A 25,348-nucleotide genomic window follows, 5' to 3' on the forward strand; every position below is an offset into this window, starting at 1 on the left:
GGTCAACCACCACCACCACCAGAAGGGGAGCCGCACCGGACGTGGCGAGGGGCGCGGCAACGAACTGGCTGGGGCTGCGAAGCCAGGAACTAGTGGAGACGCAGGTCCGGGCCGCTAGGGCCGAGTCTGTCATGATACTGGCAAGCCATATAGGTTGAAGGAGACACAACCTCCAGAGCGCCGGGGTCGGCGTCATGCTGGAAGAGACAACGACAACCCAAAGACATTGAAAAGCGCAAGTCGAGTGCCGTCGGGTCCGGAGTTACACCGGGAAGGGGTCCACTGCAAGGGCACAAGCGCTGTGGAATGCCAACTGGCACACCGTAAGGGGAAACCTCCGATAGGGATGCACCACCGGAGGCACACCAAGAAACCATCGTCTTGAAGTCATGGCCGCGTATTGGAGGAAATGAGCGTCGTCGCGATGCCACATGGTGTCCATGGACGAGCAAAGGAGCACACCACCCTCAACCCGGGGGTCGGGTGGGCCGGCAAGGAGTTGTAGCCAGACGAGACGCCCCACCGCCACCATACAGGGAGCTGACGCGAGCTTCACCATCCGCTCCTCTGATGGTGGCTGCGGTGGTGGTGGGCTTCGGTTCCCCCGCCGCCACCACAGAGGGGGTGCAGGGTAGCGAAAGCCAAGCTAAAATTATATATGAATTTCAGCTCTACTCCGTCCGTCCCATAATCTTACATTATGGGACGGAGGGAGTAGTATTTGTTTGTAGTAGTGTTGCATTTTATTTTATTTTTGCTCTGCCGTTGCCGTGACCTGATGCTGAGAGCCAAGGCTTTTAGCCTTTCTTGATTTCCTTTCCCCAAAGGAGAACCATCTCGCTAACAACATGTTCAAACTTTCATTGAGTGGTAGCAGTACTACTACCACTGCCACTTCTTTTCGATGATGATAAAAGTATAACGGTACTAGCCAGTCTACTGTCCCTATTACTCTGTTAGCAGCACTACCGTCCTTAACCTAGCAATTAACTAATCAACTGCTACTACAACCACAACATAGCATGGTATGATTCAAAGAAGGTGTCACTCTACTGCCTCTTTGACCCCCCTAACCAAAGCAATATGCAAGCACATGATCAGAAAGTGCACCCTAAACTAATCAGCCTTGTCCTTTTACCAGCTGCACAGAGCCTCCTTGCTTTGCCTTTGCTCTCCATCTGGAACTCCTCAATGCGCATGCTGCTCAGATTCCAAATGTGGATTGTGGTGCCGATTGATTAATTTTTGTGCACCACGGACGAATTGAATTGAATCCCACAACAGAGAGACAATGATGCCCATTTCTTCATTTGGCCACGCAGCTTTGATCTTCTGGCCTCCGGGCCACAGATTTGTCCACTCGATTTTAATGGTTTTGTCTGCTGGCCAATTTAGAACGGGAGCCAAGTGCCCCACTCTGGCAATGTGGCCATGCTCCAACCAAAACTACATATAGGTTGCAGCTTGGAAGCAAGCACAAAGTGTTTTGCATGAATACTGACAATCCTACGCATTGATTTGCTAGTCTTGTTAGATGCTGCCGGTGAGGTTGTTATTAACAAAGAAGAGAGCTTGCCTTTTTGCCACTCACTGTATGTGTACGGCTCAGCAGATCGTGACGGTTTTCGGTCGTTTTTTCGTTAATTAACTGGACAATTCTCTTATGTTTGATTGCTCCGTCTACCAAAACCATTGCACTACTTGAAGTAGCTTCTCTTTTAGCAGAATAAACAACATGGAACCCCAAGGAGCAGAGCAGACCAAGACTTTGGAGCTGGGGAACAAAGCAAAATGATCTTCACATCAAGCCTCACATTACACAGATCCTCTCTCCGGTAGCACTACCTCCCTAGTAGTAAAATTTTAACCACCCCACAAACCCTCTCAATTTGACTGTCTGGTCAACGAGATGTTGGTGAAAATGTAGAGTGTGAGGCGAGCATGTCACAGACGGTCTCCCTCCTGATCTCCTCGAAGATGAGGGTCTCAATCCTGGCGCCGATCTCCCTGACCTCCGGCAGGAGCCCCCTCCATTGCTGCCCGGACTCTGACAGGTCCAGCTCCACCATCCCGGGGATCTTGTAGATGTCCCCGGCGATCCTCTCCCACGACGAGATCTGCTCCTCGACGCACTTGCCGCCGCCGCCGCCGCCGCGGTTGCCGGCCGTCTCCTCGTCCTCTTCCTCCGTCGTTTCCATTGCAAGAGCCTTGCCGTCGTGGACGTTGTAGGTGAAGCACGGCGAGGTGGGGCCGTGGAAGTCTGAGGATGGAGCTGAGGGTGAGCTCCCGGAGGTTGATGGCTTCTCGTCCTCCTCCCCTGTTGTCCAAAGAACAGAGCAAAACAAACAAGAAAGACAAAATCAGCCTACTGGGATTTTAACACGAGACTGAGTCCATGGCGCGACGATTAATTGAGGCCGGAGAGCTTACAACGAGGATGCACCGGAGAGTCGTCGTCGGAGTGCAGCTCCAGGACGGAGACCGGGCTGAGCTGCCGCGACGAGTCGATCTCCATGTCCGTCTTCCACCTCGCTCCTCCCTGCCGCTCATACCCGTCGTCGTCGTCAAACTCCATGGCACAGGCATCGCATTCGCCGCTGTAGGCGGCGGACCGCCGCAGCCGGCGGAACTCGCGGTCGCCGACGCCGGTGAAGCACCCGCCGCCAAGATTTTCCCAGCGCAACACACTCCTCACGGCCTTGCCGCACAGCACCTTGCTTAGCGCGGACCTCGGGCCGCTAATGCCGCCGCTCCTCTTCTTGAAGCCGTGGTTGCAGAGCCTGAGCAGCCGCTGGCACGCGGCCACGGGGCAGCAAGACCCTCCTCCTCCCCCGCCACGGCCGCGCCGCGGCCTCCGAATCTTGGCGGCCTCGACGAGGAACGGCTCCTGCTGCTCCTGGAGCAGCTCCGACAGCCTCCTCCCGGCGGCCATTGCCGCTCCGGTCAGCTCCCGCCCCTTCTTGGACCCGCACACAACCACCGAAACAAAGAACCCGTGGCTCACTGACGGTCTGCTCAGTGCATTGCGAGGGGGTGGCTCTGTCCGTCCATTGAAGCGGAGGCGGAGGCGGTGATTGGGGGTTGGGGAGGGTCAGTGCGTGGGTTCTCTTGTACGCATGTGTGGGAGGTGAAGCCAAGATGGAGTGGAAGGAAGGGAAGGGATCATAGTATTCTCATATGCTGGGCCGGCTGGGGGATGGAGAAGGAGGCGCTGTGTCGTGCAGTGTGTCTGCTCTGCTCGATCGGGGTCCCCGGGAGGGACACGGTTGTTGGGTAGTGCAAAGGAGTGAGGGTGTGGGCGGTGGTCATGCGGCGGTGGACAAAATTACTGTTCTCATCTATAGAGCTAACTAAATCCTGATTTGACCTCGTTTCAAAATAAATTTCGTTTCTGACCTTTTTCGGTGACGCCAAGATCCCTGGCGTCTGGCCCCTGGCCCGCACTGCCCGCGTGCCCGTTGACCTGCTGACGTGGCAAAGGGGCCAGACGCCAGGGACCCTGGCGTCTGGCCCTGGTAACAGAATAACCCTTGGGGAAAGTGTGTGGGACCCACCCCACCCACTTTCCCCAATCCACAACCCGAGCTTGAAGAACACTTGGAGCTCTCACCCTCTCTCCTACCCCTCAAGCTCCCCCTCAAATCCTCTCCAAAAGGTACATCCCTTAGGTGGATCTTTCCATCACTTTGTTGCTCTTGTTAATCTCCCCCAAATCATCCAATTATTTTTTGTCAAATCTTGTTATTTTGGTTGCATTTTATACATGTTGGTGGAACCCTAGTTCATGTTTTCTCCCTTATGTTAGTGTGAATGGCTTGGTTAACTTTGATAATATAGTGCTATGCATGGTGTGTAGTAGGAATATATGCTTGTTGAGTAGAAAGATTGGGGGTTAGGGTTAGTTAGTGATTAGGGTTAACTTTGCTTAGTGTGTGTTAATTAGTGATACTTTTGTGGACATCGCCAATAATTTAGTCTTGATATGATTTGGATAGAATTAGATGTATTTGGATAAACACACCAATTCTCATTGAAGTCTTAAATCCATTCATGTTATTTTTAGATGGAGAGACTTGTTAATGTTCATTACATGGACAAGGAGGCATTCTTGAGTAACAATGCCGACACGGGTGAGGAACCATTGGTTTTTGATACAAGCCCTAGCTATGAGGATGTTGTTGCAAAAGTGAGACAAGTCTTAGAGTGGATGGACACCAATGTTGATGTTAAGTTAATAGGAAGGTATGATGTTGGAGTTGGAGCCAAATCTCGCTTGAAAAGTATGCCTATCACCTCGGATTTGCATTGGGATGTATACAAGGAAAAGGTATCCCAATCGGAAGACAAGTCACTTGAATTGTTTGCCACCAAGGTTGAATCTCCTCGGTTTACCATTGATTTGAACTGGCATGTCTCTTCCCCAATGGATGACATGAGCGAGAGGACAATGGTGCCACTTGTTGAGCATAGGGTTGTGGTTGATGCCCCCAATGTTTATCCCCCACCACGTCCCCGTGTACCATCTATCAAAGCAAATGAGGTTGAGTTGTATGCCCCCAATGCTTCTAGCCAACCACCAACTAGCCAAGCAAATGAAGTTGAGGTGATTGCTAGTGATGAAGTAATTCAAGAGGATGAAGATGTTTATGATGACGACGAAGAGCAAGAGGAAGGGTTTCATTGTAATGATGTTGGTGACCTGAATGCGTACATAGCGCAAAAGGACATGGATCGTGACTTGCCTTTTAGGCGTCAATATGCGTATGACTCGGATGACGAGGGTCCAGTTGAACAGTTGGACGAGGATGGATTCACAAAGGAGGAGAACCAAATCCACTTTGAGCTGACGGGCTTACAAAAAAGAACTCACTTGTTTAAAGATCTCAGCCTTGCCCATAAAGCTGTTGTTGACGGTGGAATGAGAATGACGGCGATTGAGCCAACACCATGCCCGGATCCAGGAGAACCAAGGGTGGAGAATGAGGACGAGAATGCTTATTTGAAGAAAGGATTGAAGTTTTTGAGCTTGCCTATGCTGAAGTTTTGGTTGGCTGACTATGCCATTCGAAACCATAGGCCAATTTATGTTGAGCACTCGGACATGAAGTTGCGTTACACCGTGGTGTGTGAGCAAAAGGAATGCACATGGAAGGTTCGTGCAAGAAAGCTTAAAGAAACCGAAGAATGGGTGTTGAAAAGTTGTGATACCACTCATAGATGCAAACCGCCATCGAAACGACTTAGAAAGACACACCGTCAACTCACATCTGAGTATCTCGGATACAAATGGATGAAAGACATAGCCTTTGATCCCACTGTGAAAGTGAGGTTTCTCATGCGGACGGTGAAAAAACAATTTGGTTATGAAGTCAAGTATGGGAAGGCATGGAAGGCAAAGGCAAATGCTATTAGGATGTTGTATGGTGGTTATGAAGAAGCATACAACCAGCTCCCAAGGTTGTTGGCCGCGATTGCACATAGGAACCCGGGCATGTTTCATGTGGTCGAGGATCACGAGGGAGTGTTCCACCGTGCCTTCTGGAGTTATGGACAATGTGTGGAGGCGTTTCAGCATTGTCGTCCGGTCTTGTCTATAGATGCCACGTTCTTGACCGGTAGATATAAGGGCACACTAATGGTAGCAATGGCGCACTCATCAAACGACAACGTGTTGTCGTGTGCATTTGCTTTGGTGCCTTCCGAGCACCAAGACAACTGGGAGTGGTTCATGGGTCATGTTAGTCACAACGTGATTGGGGCTAGGGAGGTATGCATCATATCGGACCGGCATCATGGCATACTCAAGGCAATGGACATTGTTATTCCAGGATTTCCAAAGCTTCACCACAGATGGTGCATGAGGCATTTCGTGGCCAACTTTTACCGGGCATGTAAGAGCAAGGAGCTCAGCAAAGACCTTACCCATGTATGTGTGGCCTTCACCACGCAAGGTTTCGATGCTCGGTACAACAAACTCTTTGCAGCGGTGAACGAAGGGGGAAAAGAGTTCTTAACTAGGAATTTAAGCGAGAAGCACAAGTGGGCACGTGCTCATGACGATGGTGGTTGGCGATATGGCGACATGACGAGCAATCTCGTAGAATGTTTCAACAATGTGTTGAAGGGTGCTCGTGCATTGCCGGTGACTGCAATAGTGGAGTACACCTTCTTCAAGCTTAATGAGTACTTTCAGAGGCATTCTGAAGAGACTGCAAAATGGATAGGTGAAAAAAAGGATTATCCGGAAAAGGTTGATGAATGGTTGCAGTTACAAGCAAGCAAGTCTTCACGGCAACAAGTTATCATATTCGATAGACTTGAAATGATCTATCAAATTGATGAGCCAGGTGGCACAACACGAGACGGTAGACAATATGGTGGTGCTGCATTTGAGGTGAAACTGAAGACTCAGTGGTGCCAGTGTGAGAGGCCTAGTAAGTATCATTGGCCATGCTCGCATTTGATAACGGCGGCGAAGGCGAGAAACATACATGTTAATGATGGAAAAACCGTGAGGATGCAAGAGTTCCATGTGGAAGCTACTAGGTTGACATGGGTGCCAAGATTTTACCCTTTCTTGGACCAATCACAGTGGCCTGAGTATTATGGCCCTCATATTAGGCCAGACCCTCTTCTAAAGGTGGAGACGAAGGGTAGAAGGAGAACTAAGAGGTTCAGGGGTGATATGGATGACCTGGCTGGATACACTGGCATGAAACAATTTGGTAGCGGTCATTTCATGGAGGCTCCTGACATTATCAACTGTGGGGTGTGCGGTGAAGGGGGACACAATGAGCGGACATGCAAGAATAAGAAAACCAAAAAAAGAAAAACAAGTCGTGGAGGCGGCACCGATGGTGAACAAGGTGGAAGAGGTGACGGTGGTGGTGGTCGAGGAAGCACAAGTGTCAGAGGTGGTAGTGGTGGTCGTAGAGGGAGCACAAGTGCTAGAGGTGCTAGTGTTCGTAGAGGGAGTACAAGTGCTAGAGGTGGTGGTCGAGCTAGCACAAGTGCTAGAGGTGGTGGTCGAGCAGGCACAAGTGCTAGAGGTGGTGGTGGTCGGAGAGGAAGCACAAGTGCTAGAGGTGGTGGTGGTCGTAGAGGAATGGTTGATAATGGATCGGCCTTCGGTTATTTGCTTAATCCAGATGGTTGATCTAATAATAATGGTATATTATTTGTTCATACAATTTCTAGCATTTATTCATTTACTGTATTTACGCATTTACTCTCTTTATGTCTTGTGCTAACAATTGTTCTTTTTGTAGGCATGGCTTCATCCGGTTCCAGGACGAGGCCGGCGTGCGCGGACCAAGAGGACATGCCAAAGACGTGGATGGAGGCCAGTTTGGACAAGGAGAAGGAGAAGGATGTGCCCACACCACCATGTTGGTGTGGTGATGTTTGCAAGCTGAAGGTGTCCACTGACCGCAACAAGTCATGGACAGAAGGTAGAAGGTTTTTCGTGTGTCCCAACTATGCATATGATCGTCGAAGGCCAACTAACGCATATGACATACCACCGGTATGTTAGGTGTACATAAAAAAAACATCAACAAGTTGTCACTCATATGTCTAACAAAATCATGGTTTATATGTAGTCCCCTCCTCCACTTTGCAAGTACTTCACTTGGATAGATCACGAGGTACCAAAAGATGTCCAAGAGGACCAACGTCGAGATTGGTTACGGAGGCAGCGCCTATTCGAGGAGTCCTATGCACGAGGATTGGAGCGGGAGCGTCGTGAGAAGGAGGCTCGTGAGCGCAAGAAGCGTGAACAAGAGAGGGCACGCAAAGAGAAGGAGGCTCGTCAAGAAGAGAGGGCAAGAAAACTTGCAAGGGCTCGCGATGCACGAGAGGAGGACGAGGCACGTGACAAGAAGGAAAAGTGGCCCCGTACTACTCAGTAGACAAATGAAAAGGCACCGGCGTCGATGATGAACTGTCGAGACTTTGTTTAATGTATGAACTTGTTATTCGAGACCTTGTGTGGTCATGAACTACTTATGTCATTCGAGACATTGTGTGTGAACTTGTTATTCGAGACCTTGTGTGGTCATGAACTACTTATGTGCAAACTATGCTTTGTTCATATTTTTGTTTGATTTCCAATGTTTAAAAATGTGTGCAACAAGTTTAAAAGAGAGCACTTTCCCTAGTTTGCAAATGTGCGCACCCAGACGCCAGGGTTCCTGGCGTCTGGGTCCCTATCCAGAGAGCATTTTCCCAGTTTGCAAATGTGCACAACCAGACGCCAGGGTCCCTGGCGTCTGGCTGTGCACTTATGCAAACAGGAAAAAAGCTTTCTGGATAGGGACCCAGACGCCAGGGACCCTGGCGTCTGGGTGTGCACACTTGCAAAATGCTCACTGGATCGGGCATCAGATAGATCAGACAGGTGTCTGTTTACCTGCGCGAGCAAAACGATCCAGATGCCAGGGACCCTGGCGTCTGGGTCCCTATCCAGAGAGCTTTTTTCCTGTTTGCATAAGTGCACACCCAGAGAGCTTTTTTCCTGTTTTGCTCACGCAGGTGAACAGACACCTGTCTGATCTGTCTGATGCCCGATCCAGAGAGCATTTTGCAAGTGTGCATAGCCAGACGCCAAAGACCCTGGCGTCTGGGTCCTTATCCTATCCAAAGAGCAAATATCGCGTGGATAAGATTCTTTGGGCCCACCTCTACCCCTCTCATCCATTCATCTCCACCCCACCTCTACCCCTGTCATTCCTTTCATCTCCACTCACTCTCACTCTCACCTCTAGCCCTCTCGTCCACTCACTCTCATCCAGTACCATAACCCCCCTCAAATCTCTCACAAATCGGTCCGGTTTCACCGTTGGATCTTCAGGATTTCGAAACTAGAAGGTAAATCGACTACACCCCCACTTATTGGTTGGTTTTAGGATCTCCAGTATCATAGTTTTGTGTAAACCCTAGTTTGTTTGTTTTCCTCGTGGTTTAATGTATCATAGGTTAGGTACTAAGAGATTTGTGTGTTGTAGATGGCTAATGGTACTCAGTGGGTGCTTAGCCCTGTTGTTCATGTCCAAGGCTTTTCTCCCTGTGTTGTGCAAGTTAGTGAAGTGGACCTCACTTTTGATTGGTTGAAGACTAAATTCATGTTGAAGCAAGGGTTGAAGGAAGAGGATTTTGTGTACTACGTCAGCAGGAAGCAGTCAGATGGCCCCGGAGAAAGAAAATTGGTTGACATAACTGATGATGACAAGATTCAAGAAATGCTGCAAGAATGGAAATGGAAAAGGGTTATTGACTTGCATTGCTACAGGAAACCGAGTTATATGTGATGTTCATGTCGTTTCAACTATCGTGGACCATCGTGGTCATGAACTACTTATGTCATTCGCGACTATTTGTGTAATTTGAGATTATGTGATGAACTTCTCATTCGAGACTATTTGTGTAATTTGAGATTATGTGATAACTATGCTTGTCATTTGCTATTATGTGAACACTAATGTTTGTCATTCGATACTATAGGTGTTTGCTAGAACAAAATATCTATGTCATTCCATACTATAGGTGTTTGGGTGCTAGAACAAAATATGAAAAAAATGAAAAAAGTACTACACCAGGTCCAGACGCCAAGGACCCTGGCGTCTGGGTGCCCTGTTTCTGCTGTCCAGGACTCTGCTTTTGCTTCCAGTCGACCCCCAGACGCCAGAGACTGTGGCGTCTGGTCCCCTGACTTGAAACCAGACGCCAAGGACCCTGGCGTCTGGGACCCTGTAGATTATTTTGAACTTGCTGTTTGACACAAGAAGATAGCACATATATATTCATATAATAGGTTCATACAACACAGAAGATAGCACATTTCACACAACTTTCACCATGACAAAATGTAAGCATACAAATGACAAGTTCATAGATTTTTCATCACAACAAATTCAAGCATACATAAGACACCAAGTGCATACATATGGTACCAAGTGCATACATAAGACACCAAATTCAAGACAACCTAAGAAGTTTTTAGCACGACACCAAGTTCATGCATACAAACGCCACCTAGTTCATGCACTTCCAAACAAGAAGCTCACTTCCTCCTTCCTCTCTTCACAATGGTTGCAAGTGTAGGCTCCTCCTCTTCGCTAGCCTCCTCCTCCTCCTTGTTGTATGCCTCCTCCTCCGCCTCAATGTTGGCCTTATATCTTTGCATTCCTGTTGGGATAAGCTGATGAGGATACTCCGGACTATGGAATTGTGTATTCCATGTCTTCTTTCTACCTTTCTTGCCTGGTGTCTTAGCTATGCCTTTGCCTTTCCTAGAGCAAGCATTGCCTTGTGTCGGTTGTGTAACCTGTGATGGTTGTGGAGCATCAACATCATACTCATGATCCTCTTGATGTGTTGCATCATACTCATGCTCCTCATCTTGTGTTGGCTCCTCTTGATGTGATGGCTCCTCTTCATGGACCTCCTCCTCCATGTCCTCATCGTTCTGGATATAACGCCGTCTATTAGCTCTGGCGCGGGTACCAGGTGCATACACGTCACTGGACTGAGCACCATGGCAAGAAAGCATTGCTGCCATCTTATGGAAGCGCTTCTTGAACTTCTGCAACAACACAAAATATGCTAGGATATGAGATACAAATAAATAATCCGCGAAAAGAAACTTTTATAATATATTGATCACACCTCCATCGTGCTCCTAAGAGTCCTCTCAGATAATACACCACCAGGTGGATGACTCAGTGCAACATTGGCATCGTTGACGCACAGAAGCAACGATCTGCCCTGCAATTCATGAACAAACCAAACTTATGTATTTGAAAAAAGACAACATGATGCATGCAAGTTTGTTAGAATAGGTCAAACAGACTACCATTTCATCATGCATCGGTGCATAGTCAACATGAGCCCCTCTGGTGTCTCTCACAGCCGTGTTGAAGGTATGATAACCTTCTGCAGTCTCCGGGTCTTCAGACACCAACTCCGACCACTCCTCGTGAGTCCATCCAGGCTTTAGCTTTAACCGATAACGATCCGCATACCACACTTGATACTTCTGATATGCTGACTGATTGTGAGGTCTATTCTCTGATTGCACTAGTGTGTCTCTTTGATTCCAAAATTCTATCCATGCACGGTGTTTGTTTGCCCAATCCGATATATCATGATTGTTCCTTCGATCGAACCTACAAATGATGCACGGAACAAAGCATTAGCAAACATTGACTTATTCAATACTCTACTACATACTCAAGGCATGCTTGCTCACCGATGCAGAGATAGCATTTCCTCCTTGCTCTCCTCAATTGGAATATCTTGTCTTCTTCCAAATTGTCTTGCCACACGGTCTACAAAGTGCCACTCGACTGCGAAGAAGCATATCATTGGGCACCTCTCCCGCCAAAGATGGCTATCACGCGTGCACATCTCATTAAGATCAAAGTCACGATCTTCCACATAAGGCAACCAATATACCTGCAAAACAAAGAGATACATTGTTAGCTACAAGTTTCATTCTTGACTAAATTTTATCTCATCGAACTTCTCAAAACCCGCTCAGCAGTCAAGGTGTCCAGCTCGTTCATATAGCACTTGTATCGCACATGCGAGCTTCCTGTGTAGACTGTCACTTGTTCCCAATAGTAAGCAAGCGTAGGGCGCCGATATGGATCATCATCATGCAACCCGTCATGATTACCCTATGGGTTTGCCATGAGGGGGTTCTTGAATTCGGGTCGTCCAACCGTGATCCGCTCCCACATCCACACGGATAGGCTCCAAACAAACCCAGACAATGAGGATGTATCTCCCTTCCTCCGACACGCCAAGTCAAGCTGCAATCAAACAAACATGTTAGATATGGAGGCGCATGACAAATGCAAGATAAATGGTTGCAAATATCTCTTACCTAACGATACAAATATGCTAGTGCGGCCGAACCCCAGCTATACTGGGTATCCCAGTTATTGAGTAGCTCCAAGAACATCCAGAGGGCTGAGTTCCCGGTTGCATCTGAGAAGACTACCTTGGTTAGTACATACCAAAGATAGGCCCGCGCGTACTGCTGCACAACCACGTCATTGGCATCCTGAGGGCACGGATTGGTGTTTCCTCTGACCATTTTTAGCCAAGAATGCCTCACTTTCGCGGTATCGGCCTTGCCTTCCTGAGGGCCCTCGGGCTGAACGGCAATTAAATCGGCAGTCCGTTCTCGCCAATTACCCACGCTGACACGACTAGTAACAGCTTGTCCGTTGATAGGAAGGCCACTTATCATAGCCATGTCCTGTAGGGTCATCGTCATCTCCCCACATGGAAGGTGGAACGAGTGAGTCTCCGGCCTCCAACGATCCACAAGTGCGGTCAGCGCCGCGTGGTTCACCGGCGGAGCGCGTCGCTTAAACTGCAACACGAATGGGAGAAGACCCAATCTCCGAATGTAAGCCTCATACCGCGGGTCGTAATCAAAGTCATCAGCGGAATGACCCCTCATGCGCATAGCAACTACTTGCTGCAAATAAAGTAATGTTTTAATAATCAATACAAGAACACAAATGAGAAACAACAAAAATTGACCTAGTCTTGCTTCTTACCTGTCCATTCTCAATGGCACGAGCACGATGCTCCTTATCCCACTCATCGATTAATCCGTCATACCAAGGACCATCATCATCCGCCATCCTACAAAACAAATCACAAACATCTATGAATACATGAACAATATCAAACAATTTCCTTCTCCAAGTTTATGCCATATGAAAACACCATTCTTCTCAAACATAACCACATCATTTCTTTCTTCTACACATGCACACATATCATCTAGAGTACCAAATTTCACCATCAAATAAATTTCATAATCATCATCCGCCATTCTATTGAACAAATCATGTCACACACAATAATCAAATTTCATCATCTCTTTTGCATAAAAAAATTTGCCATCTATATATTCAACTATATTGTCATACCACTTCACATTTTTATCTTCTTCATATGCACACATAATTATTCTCAAACATACCAACATCATCTCAATCAAATAAATTTGTCAAATAATATGGTGTCACATATGCAAATACATATCATCTAGAGTACCAAATTTCACCATATCTTTTGCAAATATAGTATGCCAACAATAGGATTATCTACACATACACACATCATCTATCAAACCAAATATAGTATGCCAAAGTCTATTTTACATACACAAATCATATATTCATCACCCCTCTTAATTCAAAAAAAATTCCTATGGACAATATATACACAAAACGGAATTGATTTTACCTACATGTTCAACTACACATCATCTACTGCCTACCTAATCATCTATCAACTACAAAAAATTTCCTAAAAAAAAGAAACCATCTACTCATCTAACATCACCTAGTGTTGAATAATGCATCCAACCAAAGAGGGGAAAACAAAAACAAATTGGAGGGAATGGGGGAGAATACCTCAAAGAAGCTTGGGGGGGGGGGTGTCAGATCTGTGAGTTTGAGGGGTTGATGGAGTAGATCAAGGGGGGTGGTGGTGGGAGGGAGAGAAGGGGCGACGAACTGCCCCCTGTTCGTCGAACCAGACGCCAGAGAAGATGAGATTGGGATGGGTGGGCTGGCCCCGCGGCGTTATCCACTTACCGGGGCCAGACGCCACGGTCCCTGGCGTCTGGCCCCTTTGCCACGACAGCAGGTCAACGTGGCGTCTGCTTCGTAACCCAGACGCCATGGACCTTGGCGTCACCGAAAAAGATCAAAAACGAAATCATTTTTGGAACGAGGTTAAATAAAAATTTTCTTTGCACAATGGGTTAGAACAGTAATTTTGTCCTGCGGCAGTCCGAGGCGGCCATGGAGGGACAAGGCGGCAGCGCACATCACAGGCGTGCGTGTTTTGCCCTCATGCTCCCCAAGGAGAAGATTCAAAGCCGAGCCAGCGCGTGCACTGCTTCCCAGTTTACACTCTTTCACCCAGCCTTCCCTCAAGTTTACACTCTTGATCTGAGGTTTACACCCCCAAACCTCTCGTCAGTGAACAGGAACCGGCGCAAGGGCTGCTCCCACCACTACCACGGTACCGCCTTCTCTCCCGCCCAGCTGGTTGCACAGCACAGGGCTCCATCTCCATGGCCGCTCCACCAATAGCTCGCGAATGATGGCACTGCTGGGCGCCGGCCCTACGACCCTCTGGTTAACTTTTGTGGTACACAGACCGAAGCCATGGCCATGAAGCCTGTGAGTCCTCCTCCTCATTGGGGAGCCGGGGGCCCTTTCTGTTGCGGCCACTACAAATTTATTACCAGTAGGCAGGGCAGGGCAGGCAGCTGAAAGTTCCAAGGAGTGATGGACGCACAGCTCAACGCGACAGGATCAAACACGGCAGCGGCTGATGCTTGCACCAGTCGCCCTTGTGCTAGTCCTAGTATCATTTTTCAAAGAGGTAATAGCACCCGAGATACCCTAACTTGCACAGAACGTGATGATTTAGTTTCAAACTTGGAAGACCGGTCAAGCCACCTGGCTGCCACTTGCCAAGCTGTGATAGGCCGGGGACTAAATCATCACATCTAGTGCAAGTTGGGGTATGATGGAGTCAAGTTTTACAAGTTTGGGACTAAATCATCACATTTCATGCAAGTTAAGGTATTTGGGTGCTATTACCTCTTTTTTAAAAACCTGCAACTCTTCAACAGTGACCGCCTGACATTCCATTTATGTGGAAATTTTGAAAATCCGAGCATGTCTGAGCAGGTTGCCGCAGCGTTGTCGCCGGCGGTCAATCGTTGACCAGCATCAGTTGCCGGTTAACCTAATTATCTGATGATGACTGGTGCAGGTAGAGTCACGGTTCAATCTGAAGCGTAGGCCTACTATGCAAGCGTGAGGGCCGTAGTACGTGCTGGGTGAGGGGGGATGCTACTGTACATCTCTCCCAAGATGGTAGTGATCTGATGGTTGACAACGCGAACAGCCTCTGAGTTGACCGGAGCGGGGCCGATCGGCTGCTCGCCGCCGTACCGACCCCGGCGCGTGGCCGGCCGGAGAAGACCTAGCTAGCTACCAGCTACACTAGCTGGGGCAGTTTCTTTTCTCCCATTGCCGCCCCCATCATTTCGACCTCGCCATGCCCGCCCGTGCGCGGCACATCTCGGCGCTGAAACCGAGAGAGATCAGACCCGACGACCATGTTGCGTGCCTGCTTGCAGTTGCACCAGCTTGTGAAACGTGATTGTCTGCGCTGCGCACCAGGCGGAGCTGCATTTTGCTCCCGCTGCCGCGCTTGGCACACGAGGCGCGGCGCAGGGCGTGGTGCCAAACTGCCAGGGTGACACAGAGCAACTTACCACACACAGACGCACAGTACGCACCACACCAGAGGAGGGAAGATTGAATTCTTGGACAAGGTGTTGTTGGAGCAGTGAATTTTTTGCAGGCAGGCTCGCAGTGAGTTCTTGAGAGCCTGTGCCTCTCTCCGTTTTCTTCCGAGGGAAATGAGAAGCTGTGGCTGAAAGGATCCAAAGTTTTTTGGGGGTTGAAAGGATCCCCAACGCGGTGTGCAGGTTGGGCCAATAGCCCAGAAAGATAGTCTGAACTGGACAGTTGGGCCAATAGCCCGGAATATATTATACTGAGCTGGTCAGTTGGGCCAATCCCACCGATAGTAAGCATAAGTTTTTCGAACGCGGTATATATCTCTTCCCTAATAATAAAGCACGGGTTAAGTCTCTCTGGTTCACCGTCATCTTTTTTTTTTCACGTCCTCTCTCTTTGGCCCGTTCCTCCTATGAGGTGGTACTATTCCCCGAGAGCTCCTAACGGTCGAGCTTTTCGCTGGAAGCTCGCGTACGTAATCGGGCGGACATATCATCTCCGGATTGACAAAGTCGCTACAGACGACTTCGTAGTCGACAGGAACATCTACTCCACTAAACGCACATCGCCAAATGACCGAAATAAATTCAGTAAAATGCCGTCACCAATACAAAGTCTAGTACTTGAACTCTGTTGGGTTAGTTCCATCATCACAAAGAAGATAACTAGTGTAAGTTGGACGTGGCTGCCAGCTAAAAACGACGCACCGGGCCGAGATTACGTTTTCCTTTCCTTGCGACGAGTTGAGATTAAGGTATGTAACGCAAAGCATAATCAGATGCGATCACCCGAAAAGGATCGTTACCGAATCTAAACCACGAATTCGGAGACGTGAAGCGCCCCGCTCTCCGCTTTTGACGTGGCGAGCGCGACCGGATACCCGCACAAAATACAAATCTAATCCCACCCGAAAACGATATTAACGCCCAAAGCAGACAGCTTTTGCTTAGCCAGGGGCCGCGCATTACATTACACTACTCTCTGCTGAACTAACCTGGAAAGCAAAGCAGAGAGCATCTGGCCTGCCTGCCCACCACTAATTAAACAAGGACGTAGTACTACGTACGCTGCCAATCATGGGACTCGATCGACAGATTGTCGATCGCCTCCACTAATAGAGATTAATGGCCAAGATTCATCTCACCATAATCAATTTAGACCACTATTTATGCGTTGTTGTTGAGGGCGAGATATACCAGTGCTCATGTCAGAACCACTGAATGGTGCTACGTGAACCACTGAAGAGAAAATATGGAGCCAGCAGGACAGAGGGAACCAGTCGACGGACACAAGGTTTAGACTTTGGTTTAGTAATAACATTACATTCCAACGTTTTTTTTATGCCTTCATTGGTCACGAATTAGTCGTGCCATTGTGTCCCGTTCTTTTACTTGGTGACTGATATATCTACCCAATCACAAGACTTCAGGACCGAAAGCTTTTTTCTTTGACACTCACTTCAGGACTGATAAAAGCTAGCTACCTATCCCACGGTCGTGCCTTCTCCTTACCATTGGCCAACCACAACCAGCTGAGAACGTACGTAGACCCTACCCGTGCACCAGCACGTACGTGCATGATGCATGCACGTCAGCTCCACGCGATCAGCGAGGCAGCGGCCTGCTCGAACGTCCCGACCCCGAGACCGGCGGCCGCGGCGTACAGCTGGTTGAGGGCGAGCGCGCGATGAGCCGCCACCTCAAGACGTCGGCTCAGGGCGGCCGCCTCGGCGCGGAGCTCGTCGTTGGCGTGGAGGACGATGGCGACGCGGCTACGCGCGGCGTGCACGCGCGCCGCGAGCTCCCGGCGGCCGCCCCGCAGGCTTGCGGCGAGGGCACGGAGGTCGTCGAGGTGGCGCTGCTTGCGTGCGCGCGACCGGCGCGCCGACTCCCGGTTGGAGATCTTCCGCCTGAGCCTCCGGTCGTCCATGTCGTCCGCCGTGTCGACGCCGACCGCAGCGGCGTCCGTCATCGGCGGCGAGGCCGCTGCCGCCGCATCTTCGATCGGAATTTGCTCCGTGTTCGTTCCGAACCCGTCATTCTGTGGCGCGAAGGTTTGGAGGGAGGCCGAACCTGAGAACGGCATGATAAGGTTATAATGGTAATTGAGTGATTTAGGAAGGAGGAGGAGGAAAAGGGAGGGAAGAAATGAAGAGCCGTGGTATTTATAGAGGGTTTAAGAGGGGCATTTCTGGAATTTTTTGAATCATTTGTGGGACCATTTTGTAGTAGTGGTTGCTGAGCTGTCTACTTTAGGTATTGTGTATTTTAATTAAGCATAATTCAATATTGCTCAGGCATATGCTAAAAGCCTATAGACCGTCCAAGTTCATTAGTGTACATCGTATGCAAAAAGTTGCAGATAATCTTTTGAATTGTCAGCTACAATTTTTTACGGGTAAAGAGGGTTTCGTTCATCAAATAGCATCGTTACAATCTTTGGCAATAATCTGTCATAGTTCCTCTTTGCCGCTAGATCCTGGCCAACACATAGTTCAGCCCTAGGTATGTCCAAAGTGAGCTCGCCCTTCACAAGGTAGCTCGGTTCTCCTACTTCCGTTGCGAGTTTGCGACCTTCGGACAACATTTATCTCTTTTAAAAATATTGTTGCATTATTCCATAGTTATTATTTAGACAATTGTGCCCTAATTTTATTATTACATTGTCTCCAAATGATAAGGTGGATCATATGGTTGTGCGGTAACTTTGTACTGGACTTGGCGGACAACTCATGCCGTAAGAGGAATCGAGGAATCGTTGTAGTGCAACTAGACACATCTGTTCCGCAAACCTAAGTAAATTTGATGCAGTCCGGCATAATTTGGTACATCTTGAATACAACAAGGTACTTTTGCAAGCAATATCTGATAACTTCTTAATATTATTTTTAGAAACATCTCTTATTGCATTTTATGAGTTTATGAGCTTATTATTGTAGTAAATGCAATAAGAGATGTTTCTGAAGAAAAAGAATGATAGTTGGCTATAAGCTAAGGTCTAAGAGCATGCTCGGTTTGATTTGTTTTTTGCGCCGGGTTGATTTGAAAATTGGCATGCCAATATTTGGAATCTTTTCAAATATTGAATAGTGATTGGTTGATTATTTTTCTTACCGACCTCATATATTCACCAACTTTTGGCCAATCTTGGCATCACCAATTTTTGGCTTGCAACACGTTAGCTAGCAAAGCAAGCATACACTAAAACCAAATGTGTTTTCCGAATGCCAAGGCAATACATGCATAGTCGGCTGAGGTCAATAAAATTATGTGTTAGAGGCTTCTTATCTCGAGAACTTATAAGGGCTTGTATGATGGTTATAAGAGGGTTTTTGTTATGCATCCAAGTCACCTAGAAAAATGAAAAACATGTTATACAATAAATTATACTATATGACAATTAAGAAATTAATGTATGAATGCTCCTAACATAATGAGATGATTAAAGAAGGCATCTGGAGAAACTAACATGACTATTTCACTACAAGACATACCATCTCTCAGTTAAGAGAACTCTCTTCCAACTGAACACACTATCTAGATAATACCATTGTACGTGCTCTAGTCGTGCATAGTCCACACTGTAACGCTGGTCGACAAGGCTCATATGAGACAAAGAAGGGGTTCATGGGGCTGGCACCACGTTGTTGAAGTTTCTGCGTGATTTTGATTGAACGCGACCCAAAGCCGCAAAGACTGAGCTTAATCACGAAGGAATGACAGAGATATTTACGCCCTGCCTAGATCTAATGATTTCGGTCGACCTATATGCTAAAGCAGATCCGGCCAGGGGGATCCTGTTAAATTAAACGACCAATACTTTGTCTGAGTCCATGGGTGTAGGGCACGGCTAGTAACTGTCTGTCCGTTCGGGTGCACTCATGGTACGCTTGATCAAACGATGTGACCGGTAGTCGGCCGGGCCGGACGCCGTGCTGCTGCCGACCTGCATTGCCATCCATGGCTCCATGCTACGTACTACGGAGGAAGAAGAAGAAAAGAGCACGAGGGCGGCGACATGGGCCATGCAACCCTAGCTTGGACGTCGGACGTCGGCGTCGGGCCGGTAGAGTGACCAATAGAATTGCAATTGCAAAATATACGTCAGGCCATTAGTGACCAAGTTGTTGTTGCAGATAATACATGTTTATTTTTTGTGTGAAAGTGGCGTACGAACTAACCAGGCCTCCAGTAGCACCCAGGAAATAGGAAAGGGACTGTCTATATTCAAACCCGTTTCAAGTGCAAGTAGCATCTCATTGGGTCTGTTGCTACCTAGAATCGACGGCTTTAGTGCAAACAAATGATGTTCCAGTGAAGGTCTTAAGGATGCAAATGGTGTGCACCACTGTCCAACAGACAGCATGACCCCTCGCACTCCACACTGTCTCAAAGCCTCACAGCCACAAGAGAAGCCACAAGATGAAAATTACGGATCGACCCAGTGGTAGTCGCCGCAGTGTCACCAATCATTCGGGATTTAGAGCCAGCCAGGGACGGAGTAGGGCAAGAAGAGGAAGAATAACTTTTTTTGCTTTGGGCCGGCATCGATAGCATCCACATGTTGGTCGATCGATCTGCAGGGCAGGCAGCCGCAGCAAGTACCTATCAACCTCTGGTCTCAGTCTCACTAAAGCTTCCTATGTAGCTCCTTTTGGGTAAAGCAGTATACCAATATGCATGCCCATTCCATTCCAACGATGACTGCAGCTTAGCTAGTGGGCAGCACGAGAGATCAGGCACCGATCTAAAAATCAAAAGAGATCAGATGAGTGTCAAAACCTGCGATGAGTGTCGCTGGCCAGCACAGGTTGGTGAAATGTATATCTTCCTCTTTTCTTTCTTTATTTATCAAGTCTCCAAATACTAGTGGTGGGTAGCAAAGGAGATGTGCCTCGCCTCTTCCAATGTGAAGGTGCTTACTAGATGAGGTGCTAAGTGTATTAAATAGCTTAGCAACTCAACTTCCCAATGTATACTAGGTGTTTTTTAGCTGGTTGTTGCTAAGGCTAGTCATAGTGGGAATAATTTAGCTAGTAACATAGCGTATTTTGAGAAAATTCTGCTTATGTGGCAAGTAATTAATGAGAGGTGGTAACATAATACTTCCTCCGTTTGTTTTTATAAGACGTTTCAGACAGCTTGCTTTGTATTGTTTTGAACAGTGTCTGAATGTCTAAAACGTCTTATAAAAATGAACAGAGGTAACATAACGCTTTCCGAGACAAGATGAGTCTACGAGCTAATAAATGAAGCCATCTATGATACTACTAGTACTCCCTCCGTCCCAGTTCGCAAGGCAAAATCCCAAAAACTATTTGTCCCAAAATCTTCCACCCTCTAGGCACATTTGTATTCAATTTGGCACTAGTAGTCCATCAATGTTTGCATGCAAAAGCTGATCCACTCCTCTTTCACCGTGGGAAACCACTCCACTAAATCTGCATGCACCACAACACTTACTCCTGTTCCCACGCTGCATGCACCACAATTCTAATGCGTGTTGGAGTACTTCCTCTCATCTTCCTCTTCCACAATGCAGTGTGAAACGGTTACTGTTTTGCATGCCGAAACTTGTATAAAATGGCAACGCATGTTCCTCCTCTTCCCACACATTCAGTTCATTGCCTCATCTCCCCTCAACTATCATGGACGTGGAGGGCATGGAGGAGATCTGTGCCGAGGTGGGGGAGGTAGATGGCGAGGTGGAGGAGGCAGATGGCGAGGTGGAAGTCACACAAGGCGAGGTGGAAGAACTTGAGGATGAATTTGAGAGGATTTACACAACCATTCAAGATCTTTTTCAGAAAGTAGATCGTGGAACGAATGTCGGAGCTGGTGATTCAAGGTTCTCGGCTAGGGCAAGGTACATTGGCAACACCAATCTTGCGATTGGACGGAGGACTACGTTGGAATCTTCATGTGATGGATGCTTGTTCCCGGCAATGTGCCGTAACTGTGGTGTTCGAGGTGATTCTTCGATATTCCGTTGTCTAGCTTGCTCCTTGCCGGTGCCAATGGACGTGGTACCTTGTGATGTGTGTGGAAATCCACTTCTCTGTGACGACTACTGGTGCAAGGACTGCGCGACGATTGTCGGAGTAGGTGAAGATGGTGTGTGTTCCCGTTGCGGTCGCAACACAACTGCAGTTGCCGAAGATGAGAATGCATTTGTGGCTGACACCGAGATGAATTAGGGTTTATGTTGAGGAAGAAATAGCCATGTCTCTTGATGTGTGAAGATGGTGTGTGTTTTATGAATCATGATCTTGTTGCAGTGGAATTTATTTTCGAATTATGAATCCTGATGTGAATCATGGAATGAATATTGCAGTTGTTATTTGTGATCTATATATTGTGAGGATATTGCAATGGTTATTTCCGTTTATATTGTGAGTATGGAGTACTGAAAATACTTGTCTCACGTACTCATCTAAAATGACCACAACATTTGTACACCATGCTTTGAGAATGTGCAGTCATGGGCGGGCATTGTATAGTGAGCACGACCAATTCTTGTGATCACATGAGTTTTGTTGCTGCGATTAAACAACAAAGTGCAATTGTTCCAGTGATAAACTAAAACACTCGTTCCTCCTAAGGTGAGTTCAAATACTCAATGGCAGCGTCAACATAATCTTTATCAACCGTCAGACGGACTGACAGTAGACCTAGCCTCTCTAATGTTTTTTTCTTCATGTGAGGTGTATCATAGTGCATCGACCCCTTGTGCTTAATAATTTCCCTCATACAAGCTTGATGGCTTAACCAGATTCTATTAAGCTTATGATGTGGGTACTGAGCAAGGCTTTCATTAACCTATGGAACAATTGAAAAAAATGAAGTTAGGTCGCTGTGCACAAACATTAAGAAGTTGCATAGCTAAAATGGAGTGCTACCTTCTGAACAATCTCTGCAAGGGTTTTGGGCATTTTCCTATGGAACATAGATTGAATGGAGGCAAACCACCCAAGATCAAGTATGTTACAGTCAGGTGAATTTGGTGGTTGATTTACAATTCTGATATCCCAACCTCCCTTTGCCGCTTCCATTGCAAAAATGGGATCATTTACTAAAACATGAGTTCTTGCATTGTCTTGCTGAATGTACACGGTGTTCCATCTATCACTCTCAGGCCATTTTTTCTTTATAGCAGGCAGTACATACTGCACAATGTACTCCCTACTTTTGTTCCTGTCCACCGAAGATGAAGGCTTGAGCTCCCATTCTCCTCTCCCTCTACATTGAAAGAAAAAAATATGTTACTTTAGCAAACGAATTTCACACTTGATGTAGATCATGCTTAAAAAAACATCATGGTAGTTTACCTGTTAGCACTCTTCTTTTGAGCTTGCACCCAATCAACAAAAGCCCACACACCTATTTTTCCATCAAACACACAATTTCCTTGAGAATCATACCTTGGCCTTGCCATAGCCGACAAGAACATGATCTGCTCGATGTGGTTTTTATGTTTGCATTCTCTTTTTGGTGCTTCCTCTCTATGACTCAAGTACATTTTCTGTGTCTTCCTTGTGCGGTAGAAGATCTTCTCATCCAAATGAACCTTGTAAAAACTAGCTTTAAAAGTGGGATTGTCCTCCAATGAACTTGGCTCCAAATTCTCAAGGCAATACGCCACACGTGCCTTCTTGTTGGCTTCAGTTAATGAAGGTTTCAGTTCATTTGAAACTCGTCTCATTACCTTCTCCTTCAACCTAGACAGAAACAAGAAAAGTTGATCATGATTTCGGTCATCATCGAAATGTAAGAACTAATGCTTTTTTTTCATACCTACGGTGAACTGTGCTTTTGGACATGTTAAGTCCAGCAGCAACTTGTCGAATTGTGGTCCTCTCACCAGGTGGAATGGCTTCTAATGCCTCAATATCCAAACTCATTTTCTTCCTTCCCGTTTTTAACTTCAAATTGTTCTTGATAGAGTTAACGCCACCTCCTGTCTTCGTTTCATTCCAAATCCTACTCACGCACCTCCGTGAACAATTTGCATCACGTACAATAGAATCCAAAATCCCATTCTTTAACCTTCCACGCTCTCCATTTCGAGCAAGCAGCATAGCGTAAATATTACGCTTGTCTTCGACAGTGTACTGTTCTCTATTATTCTTGTTAGCCAAAGCATCTGCACACATGAAAACAAATCATAAGCACAAACCAAATATGCTGCTACTAAACAAAACTGAAAACAAATCATGGTTGAGTTGTAGATGAAAAACCTACTCAAATCAATCTCTTTTGCAGAAGGTGCTTCTACATGTTCTGGCCGTGGAGGATACTCATCAGCGTTCTCAAAATTTGGATTATATCCAGCGCCACGCCAGCCGCCTTCTCTGCCGTTAGTAGATGCAGCAAACTCAATGGTACGGTCTACATAGCAAAAACAAGAAATTCAGAATCCATATAGCTGATCTTATGTACGGCCAAACAAGAAGAAAAAAAATACGGTCACGGAACAAATTATTCCTAACGAAACATAGCGTCTCTCATGCTGTGGCTGACGAAGGCCTTTTATTCTTCACTTCACACAATCGATGGAGAGCTAAGATCTACGTACGTACATTACACGGCTCACAGATCCTGACTCCCCAAACTGAAAGATAGTTCAGAACGAAACAACATAGAAAGAACTAAAACAACAGCAAAACAGTAAACAGCTACAAGGAAGGAGATCAGCGGAGGCAAACATCCTACAGCAGCGACTCGCAGGCAGTTTCCTGATGCAATCGTCGAACGAGACAGCATATCCTGATCAGGCAAGAAGGACTACGTACCTCTCGTGCAGAATACGGACGAATTTGGTCCGACGCAGATGGAGCCGTTCATGATGTTCAAGCCGACGTAGGAGGACGTCCTTCCGGCGGCGCTTGCACTGCCGCTCCCGCCCGGCAAGGTGGCCCAGTTCGACGAGCCTGCCTGATTTGGAGAAGGAGATCGAGGTGGGAGCGACAGACCGACGCGGCGTCTCCCTCCGACGCTGGGGCTGGACACCGGTGTAGAGGCAGCCGTTCCAATGGAGAACGACGGCAGTGGTCCTCGACCTGCAAGACCGAGTGGAGGAAGGCCGCCACCATGACGAGTACGAAGTGGAGGAAGGCCGCCGCCATCGCTGGAACGAGGAAGGAAGGCAGCGCGAGTCAGGCCTTGGAGGCCAAGAAGCGGCGGACGACGATGTCCCTCGTCTCCCCCGTCCGACGCCATGAAATCGAGGAGGAGAGGAGATGAGATTGGCGCTAGACTGGGCTGTTCGTCTACGTAAGTCCATGGCTATATAAAGAAATCTGGGCGCTGCTTTCGTTTGAGTTTGGAACGAAATCCTTGCGTGCGGAATCAAATCTCTGGTTTAGGAAAGAAATCTGGGCGCGCTAGCAAAATTTAAGGGGAAAATATCGCGCCGAAGGAGGAAGGAGCGCGCGAGGCGGAAACAGCATGCGGGGCAGAGGAAAATATCGCGCCAAATCAATTAAAGACTAGAAAATAAAGTTATTTTCACTTTCCAAATTAATTGCAGCACCGATGGTTAACGTTTTTACGTGGAAAATCAGAGTCAATGAAAATTCACCTTGGGCCAAGATATTTGAAAACTTTGCCTTGCGAACTGGGACGGAGGGAGTATGTTACTTTGCATTATGAAGGTAGTAATTTAGACTAGTGCCATATGCATGACACTAGTCTAAGTTACTCCCCACTATGACCAGCCTAAGCACACTTTATTTAATGATTTAGCACCTAAACTCTTTCATGCATTGGCCAATTTCTCTTATTTATGTGGTTTGCCTAGGTTCACGTGCTTGGCATTGATGGTTCTTTCTGAGGTCACTAAAGTGCTCTCTCTCTTTTTTAATTATTGTACCATGTCATGTTTTTACTTATGTGGCATGCTTAATACCTGTCCACGGTGAAGCACTGAGAAGGGCTTAACAGACAGCCCTAGCTAGGTAGCACATGAAAGCCTCGCACAAAACTAATGTTCCCAGC

At 47.3% G+C, this 25,348-nt stretch overlaps 4 protein-coding genes and 1 pseudogene across 5 annotated transcripts; 1 reads left to right on the top strand and 4 right to left on the bottom strand.

Moving 5' to 3' along the window:
• Window positions 1-1,696: 1,696 nt before the first annotated feature.
• LOC125553395 (uncharacterized) lies at window positions 1,697-3,265 on the bottom strand. Its single transcript, XM_048717183.2, has 2 exons — window positions 2,431-3,265; window positions 1,697-2,317 (listed from the first exon to the last, which is right to left on the bottom strand). Exons 1-2 carry the CDS (start codon window positions 2,930-2,932, stop codon window positions 1,902-1,904), a joined length of 918 nt encoding a protein of 305 aa, XP_048573140.1. The 5' UTR covers window positions 2,933-3,265; the 3' UTR covers window positions 1,697-1,901.
• Window positions 3,266-7,270: 4,005 nt separating this feature from the next.
• LOC147974430 (uncharacterized) lies at window positions 7,271-7,910 on the top strand. The gene is made up of 2 exons (XM_087519469.1): window positions 7,271-7,525; window positions 7,602-7,910. The coding sequence occupies exons 1-2, from the start codon at window positions 7,271-7,273 to the stop codon at window positions 7,908-7,910; spliced, it is 564 nt and encodes a 187-aa protein (XP_087375595.1).
• Window positions 7,911-10,060: 2,150 nt separating this feature from the next.
• LOC147974431 (uncharacterized) lies at window positions 10,061-11,564 on the bottom strand. The gene is made up of 5 exons (XM_087519470.1): window positions 11,532-11,564; window positions 11,249-11,454; window positions 10,853-11,165; window positions 10,666-10,764; window positions 10,061-10,582 (listed from the first exon to the last, which is right to left on the bottom strand). The coding sequence occupies exons 1-5, from the start codon at window positions 11,562-11,564 to the stop codon at window positions 10,061-10,063; spliced, it is 1,173 nt and encodes a 390-aa protein (XP_087375596.1).
• Window positions 11,565-16,638: 5,074 nt separating this feature from the next.
• Window positions 16,639-17,475, bottom strand: LOC125553394 (uncharacterized). Its single transcript, XM_048717182.1, has one exon. The coding sequence runs from the start codon at window positions 17,436-17,438 to the stop codon at window positions 16,944-16,946; it is 495 nt and encodes a 164-aa protein (XP_048573139.1). The 5' UTR covers window positions 17,439-17,475; the 3' UTR covers window positions 16,639-16,943.
• Window positions 17,476-21,878: 4,403 nt separating this feature from the next.
• On the bottom strand, window positions 21,879-24,793 carry LOC147974432 (uncharacterized; annotated as a pseudogene). The gene is made up of 6 exons (XR_015602238.1): window positions 24,145-24,793; window positions 23,594-23,740; window positions 23,147-23,495; window positions 22,681-23,070; window positions 22,252-22,591; window positions 21,879-22,171 (listed from the first exon to the last, which is right to left on the bottom strand). The product of XR_015602238.1 is annotated as an uncharacterized LOC147974432 (transcript).
• Window positions 24,794-25,348: the final 555 nt, after the last annotated feature.

The sequence above is a fragment of the Triticum urartu genome, chromosome 4A, assembly GCF_056163025.1.
Source record: "Triticum urartu cultivar PI428250 chromosome 4A, HENAU_Tu73, whole genome shotgun sequence".
Lineage (NCBI taxonomy): Eukaryota > Viridiplantae > Streptophyta > Magnoliopsida > Poales > Poaceae > Triticum > Triticum urartu.